The 7,411-nt window shown below is 42.1% G+C and overlaps 1 protein-coding gene across 3 annotated transcripts; it reads left to right on the top strand.

The window, feature by feature from the left end:
* Positions 1–550: 550 nt before the first annotated feature.
* LOC110528106 (myosin light polypeptide 6) lies at positions 551–6,799 on the top strand. Of its 3 annotated transcripts, none has more exons than XM_021609925.2 (7): positions 551–680; positions 933–960; positions 2,380–2,523; positions 3,723–3,896; positions 4,434–4,511; positions 4,836–4,871; positions 6,305–6,799. In XM_021609925.2, the coding sequence occupies exons 1-6, from the start codon at positions 678–680 to the stop codon at positions 4,862–4,864; spliced, it is 456 nt and encodes a 151-aa protein (XP_021465600.1). In that variant the 5' UTR covers positions 551–677; the 3' UTR covers positions 4,865–4,871; positions 6,305–6,799. The 3 variants fall into 3 exon arrangements, with proteins under 3 accessions (XP_021465600.1, XP_036839553.1, XP_021465599.1); XM_036983658.1 differs by lacking the exon at positions 6,305–6,799 and adding an exon at positions 5,295–5,531; XM_021609924.2 differs by lacking the exon at positions 4,836–4,871.
* The last annotated feature ends 612 nt before the right edge of the window (positions 6,800–7,411 follow it).

Genomic DNA, 7,411 nt, shown 5'->3' with positions numbered 1-7,411 from the left:
GAGAGCATCTCAAAGACCTTACATGTTTTGTTATCTGCCTTTTTTTGTTTCTGAATTAGTTCACAGTGCAGACGCTCAGTCGGTGTCATGCAAATGCACTCAAGCAATTTCAGTGTCTCATGTTTTAAGGCTGTATGTGAAGCCTAATATACACTGAGTATACCAAACATTAGGAACACCTTATCCCCCCAGCAATAAATATATTTGAAGCTCATTACCATGTCTGCTGTACATTTATGACGATCTTATCTCACAAATTTCTCATAAGATCATGATTCTAGCTACAGTTTGCATTTTCATACCACACGATGGCGTACTTGTTCAGGAATACATATGGCTCATAACAATCGTCCACATGAAAGCTTCAATGGAATTGGGAAAAAATATTCCTGTTTTTCCCCCAGCACAACATACATACACCGATATTCATTTATTCGCTTTTAAAGAATGGTCAAGATTCCAATAAATTAATGTTAGGACCGTTTTTTTGCGCTTATCTTCCTGAATGAAGGTAAATAATTCGAAGAGCCAACGCCTGCGAGATGCGATTGGCCTGTGCAGTGCATTAATTAAGAATGATGACGTCATGAGCATAGTTTTTCTTGTCAACGTTCGCCCCTGTCGGTTCACATTCGCCTGACCTCCGACCGCAGACGGGACTCCAACCAAGCCCAGAAATGGTAAATGCCTTTACTCTGTTCTGTTTGAAATATATTTGTATGTGAAGTGTAGAATGTTAGCCTAGCCAAATGTAATTTTAAATTCGTGTAGACTAAGCCAGTAAACTGATCCAACGAATATATTGCATTGCTGGATTTTCAAAACATGGCTGGGCAATGTTTGCTGGCTAACGTTACTCGTTTTCCTCATCTTCGATAATCATATTAAAGGATGTGTTATCTGTTTTCATCTTTGCCGTGCTTCTCCACCAGTCTGACTTCTCAGAAGACCAGATCATCGGTGAGTGTTGTGACAGTAAAGCTATTTGAAGGCTAGCCAGTTAGCTACCTAGCTAAATTGTTAGCTACTAGACTATCCCTTGCTTCACTGTCGTCATTCTTTGAATGTGGAATAGCTGTATTTCTTCTCTCCTGTCCTCATGTTTGTCTTGTTGTGAGAAGCAGTTTCCCTACTGACAAGTTGATTTAAAACTGGAGCCTATGGTGAGTTTGTTGATGGTCCAGGTTTTGTGTGGGCTAACCATCTTGGGAAACGTTTACATTTTTGACAATTCGCACAGCAGACGCTCTTATGCAGAGTGACTAACAGTTGTGCGTGCATACGTTTTCGTACCATGCATGAATGGTGGAATTGTCATCAGACAAACAACCAGCAACGAATAGTGAAACATTTACTAAAACATTGATTCACGGGTGTCTATTGGCTCAGTCAATCCCATATGTGGTTAATCCCCTTGTTTGATCCCCACAGCGGGTTTGATTGAATTGTCTAAACAGATTAAGGTTTTGTGTTGAATGGATGCCCAACTAATTTTGCACTGCCTTCTGATTTTAAAATAAATAAATGATGCATGCAGAAATGGAAGGGCCATATTTCAACATGGCATAGTTAGCTATTAGTGTTTAAAAGCCTAGATACTTGGATGAAACATTTTGTCGTTTGAGTTATAACTTTTTTCAACACCAATGTTGGTATTAATCTGTTCCGTTTGTTGTGATTTCGCCTAGTTCAGCTAGCTACGTGTGCCAGAACTGTTTAAAATATGTCTATATATTATAGAGGCAGTCAAGACACTATTGTAATTTGTTCTCAGTCCGATACCGCTGTTGACTCATTGTATAGATGGCAAAGGGAAATGACTCAACCACTTTGAGTTCTACGTGTTGAAGGCGTGGCCCAACTAAACCTCAAACATACACTTTGAAATAAAGTTAGCTAAGCATAATGTATCCATTTAGCAATGATATATATGTACCGATATGGCGTTACAGTACTCACCTATCGCATGTGGCTTTTCCCCTTGCTCAATGGGCTGTTTTGAGTTTTGTTCCACGGTCGATTTAATTTGCTCGTTTGACTGGTTGAAAGAATACTCGGCCAGGGTTTGCTGTCAATGCCATATATGGGTAAATGAGTGGCTGCTGTGTAGTTTTAGACGGGCGGTCTCGGAATGCGCCGCATACCAGCGATGGGAGGCAAGCACCATAACAATGGCCCGTGGAAATTACCCAGATGTCAGAAAGCGTTCCATTAGAGGCCACCACATTTATTGTAGATAACAAATTGAATAGCTTATGTAATAACTCTAAGAAATTATTCAGACTTTTTTCCCATTTTCAACCTGTTTATACATTTACAGCCCTCCTCATACTCTAAATCCAACTCTGCTTTTTTAACACCCTTCTCCCTGTCTGTCAGAGTTCAAGGAGGCCTTCCTGCTGTTTGACAGGACAGGCGATGGGAAAATCAGTTACAGCCAGTGTGGTGATGTCATGCGGGCCCTTGGCCAGAACCCTGTCAACGCTGAGGTCCTCAAGGTCCTGGGCAACCCCAAGTCAGAAGGTCAGCCATGCTTCTAGATGTTTACTGAACATTGACATTAGTATCCACTGGCTGGATCAAACCTATAGAAGTACTACATGCTTCAGTAAACAAATGAATACGATTTTATTCAGGCATAGAGTAGCTTTATTGTGTTCCGTTTGATTTGGGCATATCTTTCAATTTTGGGCCTGTTTACTGTTTGCCGTCAACTTCACCAAATCAGTTTGAGTTATTTGTAAGGTGTCAACTGTGATTAAGCATCCAAGGATATAACTGAAACAATGTTCTTCTGGGTATGACAATTATCCTATGGAGTGAATTTTGTTTATAATCTGCAATTGTCAAGTACCACAGAGGCATTGTCCTAACCTATCAAGAGGGTGTTACTAGTGAAACTGTTTCTGTTGTGCTTGTGCTGCCTGTCCCTTATCAGTCAAGGAACTGAGGCATTGAATGTTTGCATGCGCATTAATATTTTGATATTAAACTGATTATAACCCTAGGCAGATTATGCAATAGTCATAAATACTTTACTCTGCATATCTTATTTGGCATAAGATCAAAATCTAAGTAAGCATACGCTGATTGAAACACCTGTTTCTGAGCAATCTTTCAAATTATTAGGACATGTAAACAACTTAATCGGTGTTCCAGCTGTGTATTTCCTCTGCGCATTTGCTAGCACCAGCCGACCGAGTCGCCCTCTTTAGCGCAAGTGAAATGTGTTCGTAAACAACTGAATTTTATGTTTGAACTCAGAATCAAATATGTGTTGAGGTAGTCAACTGTTCAACAACTGGATCAATGTGTATGATATCCAGCAACTTCACATAGCCATTGAAGTGGAATGGGACAACCGCAGGCCACAATCAGCAGCCTGATCGACTCTATGCGAAGGAGATGTTGCATGAGGCAAATGGTGGTAACACCAGCTACTGACTGGCTTTCTGATCCACACCCCTTTTAAAAAATGTAAGGCATCTGTGACCAACGATACATATCTGTATTCCCAGTCATGTGAAATCCATAGATGAATGAATTTATTTCAATTGACAGATTTCCTTAACTGTAACGCAGGAAAATTAAGTCATTCATTGTATGTCGCACTTTATATTTTTGTTCAGTATGTTATTCTGTCTTCTAGCAAAGTAACAGCTAGTGAGTTTCTAGCAAAGAGTGTTTTAAGTGTTTAAAAAAAAAAATCTGTCCTTCCCCAGAGATGAACCACAAGATGCTAGACTTTGAGCAGTTCCTGCCCATGCTCCAGGCCATCGCTAAGAACAAGGACCAGGGCTCCTTTGAGGATTTTGTGGAGGGTCTGCGCGTCTTCGACAAGGAGGGCAATGGCACAGTGATGGGCGCTGAGCTCCGCCATGTCCTCACAACACTTGGTAATGCCTCACAACCCCTGATGAATATGTTTACATCTCTCCTCATGAAGAGTTAATTTTCATCCAACTGCAGTCACTGTTTATTTATTGTATTAGTCAATGGTTAATATTACAGTATATTAGCCAACAATTTCTTTCTTGTGCTTGAGAGCTCTACTTCAGCTTAACATTCCAGACAAACAGTACTGAAACCTGCCTTGTGACAATGTCGGCGACATAAATCATTGACATTCTGCTCTTGACGGTTTTACCTGAATTTTAATTTGGACCCAGAGAAAAGCTTGAACTGCATGGTCCTGATAGTTTACCTCTTTGCATCTGGAACATCTGTCTTGTAAGAGGATTGAGCAACACATAAGACATGGTTTTGATGGTCTCACTTAACTGTATCAGTATGCCTCTGGGAATGTCTGCTTGGTAGTGGGGTTTATCTTTTTTTTTTGAATTGCACCGGTGTTAGGTATAGGAAAGATGGGATTCCCTTCCTATCGTGTCTTGTCTGTTATGAGAATGTAAGTGTTTCATTTTTTGTTGCAGGTGAGAAAATGACAGAAGAGGAGGTGGAGACTCTCTTAGCGGGACACGAAGACGCCAACGGCTGCATCAATTACGAAGGTAAAGCAGCGTGGTGAACTGGATGAATATGGGTGTGAAGGGAGAACACTGGCCTTGTACTGTAGAATATATCACAATGCTTTAGGATTGACCATTTCAGTGTTGGAAAAATGGAAGAATCATGTGGATAAGGTGAATTCGAACAAAATAAAATGGCAATTGTCTTGACTGGTATGCACTCATGTATCATGTAAACACAAATTCCTGTGATTTGTGGTTATTAATAAGGATTGTGTCTGACTGGGTGGAGGTTGTGCGCATTTGATTTCAGATGAGTGTGGGGTCCCCCCCCCCTTCACTGACCTCCCTGTTCCTCTCCCACAGTCTTTGTCCGCCACATCATGTCTGGCTGAGCAGCGGGTATGAGCAGACCCCCAAAAGCCCCCCCCCCCCCTCGGTCAGCACCTACCCCAGCAGTGGGCTCTCACCTGCACTGGGAGATGTGTGTAGCGGTGAGGGGGGGCCCTCTCTTTAACCATCACTGCACAGAATGCTCCTACTCCTAGCTACTGAGATCACGGATATATATTTAAGCAAGTAGTTAACAAGAAGCTTACTCTTGTTTCTGGTTGAGTGTGGGGTTCTTGCTCAAACACACTAATTCAAAAGATGGCGTCCTATTGAAGAGATGCATAGTAAAGGCTATGATACTGATGGCGTATGTAGAGTAGGACATCTCTCTGTGCCGTGATAGTGTTGTCAGAGGCTCCTGGATTCCTGTGGTGGAGTCTGGTTTGAATTTATGGTTTGATCTGTTCTTTTATTTAACTTTCTCTCCTGCAGAGCACTTCTCCCTCTCCTGCCCTTCCCCCTCATCTGGCTGTAGTCTGCATGTAGCCTCTCTGCATGTGGCTCCTGAGTGACCCCCATGGACACTGACTCTCCAACCTGATGAGGGCAGGACACTGATGGGGGGGGGGTCTGTTAGACTAGAGGTGTGACTCCTCAACTCTGAATGCATAAGGGTGTGTTTGGGGGTGTAAACACAAATGAAGTGCTGTAAAATAAAGCTTTAAGGGTTCAACTATTGTTGTCTTTAGTCACTTCCTACTAATAGAGAATTGCATTTCCTTGGCTGGTGACATCTCTTCCCTCCATCCCCTCTCCCCATGGAAGCTGGTACTGTAGGTGTGCTAGTTTTCTACCCCCCTTTCTGACAGATCCCTCGCTCCTCCTTTTTCCTCTGTTAGAACAGCCCAAATAAGGAGGGGGTGGTTGCTAATCCTAACACATTCCAGGTTCTGAGGCCTGGCTGAGCAAACCCTTGGCTGTTCTGGCTCACTAGGAGATGGATCTTCTGAGTTGCTCTATGGTTTCTCCCTCTAATCCCTCGCTCCTGCCTCTAATGTTCTCCTCTTTAATGCAGATTCTCTTCTGACTGACATGTGGAGTCTGTGGATCAGGCTGCAGCTCCAGCAGAAAGCTGTATCATGTTGGGGATAAACACCTAGAGAACCATGTGGGAGGGAGCAAGTCACTAAGTGGACTTACCTCTCTGATGAATTGAATTTGTCTCAATGTGATGTCTGGGCTGTGACGTCTGAGTGTTTGTCAAAATGTATATTTTGGATGGAATATACCCCCCATAATTGATTCTAGGCTATACAAGCCAATCCATCTCGAACCAAGAGTCACAGTAATGAGTCAGTATAAATTCCTATAGACAATACGGCCCTCTAAATCTATAGTTGATAGGGAGTACACTGCTGGCTGGAGGTGGAGTTTGCTCTAGGCTTTTCTTCTCACATCGATGACTAAGCATGCTGCTGCTGATGTTTGTTTTTCTCCCTCAGAACTCGTCCGGATGGTGATGAGTGGTTGAAGATTTCAAGAACACAACCGGTTAATTTTATTCCCAAATGTTTTTTCTATTATATGTAATGTCTGTCTCACCCCCATCCAAATCTTGTTTGCCCTCATTTTGTGATATTTTCTTTCGGAAGTGCCTTTTCTGTGTCTTGAGTTGAAGAGCCCCTTTTTTCATTTCACTTCAAAATATCATCAAGCCACAGAGGTGCATGCTATCATGCCTGGCTCGTTGACAGAATCGGCAATAACATTCCCTTCATTATTCCATACGTTCCCATCTCCCACCCTGTCACTCAACCCCTGTGTCAGCCCTGTCGGCCAATAGCTGTGTTTTTATACAGAGGAGATGCATGTTCATTGGCTGAGACTAGCTGTAATGTGGATTTTACCGGGCCAATTATGGAATGGTAGATTTACTGTCTCATGTATATGTGGTATCAAATGATATTTAATAAAAATCCCCAGTTTCTGAAAACAAATGGTGTTAGTCTTTTTAACAATTGTGGAGGTGTTATGAGGAACCATCCTTCATTTAGTTTAACAGATGTCTGGAATTCCATTACAGTAATATAAAAATGGATACTTTACTTACTAGACCATTTTAAGCCATTCTGGTTATGTCTGGGATGGTCCAGATATATCTAGACATTCTGGCTATTAGAATGCATGTGTTTTGAGGTGACACCATGGAACCTAGGAAGTGGTATATCCATTTGATAACTTCAGGGAACAAACTTCTATGCTGGCGTTCTCTCAAATGTAAAGGTAATTTGAATATTCAACAGGGCTGTAATGTAAGGCCTACTCAGCATTGTCTTTTTTGCAGTAGTGCTATGGTAAGATGGGTATGTTTTTATTGCAGTGGCCCTCTGGTATTTGCAGTACTTACACTAGCCCTTTTTATGGTAATGCAGGTATGAGTCTACTAGCTGCCCTCAGGCAGTAGGCCTTGTATGGTAAGGTGATTGCTTGGTCTCTGTAGTCTGCAGGGTGTCTGTTAGTACTAGGTGATGATTCAGTGGAAAATAAACCGTAATGTTCAAGACACAGTTGTCCCATGCATAATAGGGGGACCCTGTATGGAAGATGCC

This window comes from Oncorhynchus mykiss, chromosome 7 (genome assembly GCF_013265735.2).
Source record: "Oncorhynchus mykiss isolate Arlee chromosome 7, USDA_OmykA_1.1, whole genome shotgun sequence".
NCBI lineage: Eukaryota > Metazoa > Chordata > Actinopteri > Salmoniformes > Salmonidae > Oncorhynchus > Oncorhynchus mykiss.
The sequence above is the reverse complement of the archived record's forward strand: the minus strand, read 5'-3'. Positions and strand labels throughout refer to the sequence as shown.

What these genes read in the sequence shown, in the direction of transcription:
- LOC110528106 (XM_021609924.2), top strand. An exon ending in CCATGTCCTCACAACACTTG is followed by an intron (nt 3,897 to 4,433) that starts GTAATGCCTCAC and finishes TTTTTGTTGCAG; the next exon opens with GTGAGAAAATGACAGAAGAG. An exon ending in CGGCTGCATCAATTACGAAG is followed by an intron (nt 4,512 to 6,304) that starts GTAAAGCAGCGT and finishes TTTCTCCCTCAG; the next exon opens with AACTCGTCCGGATGGTGATG.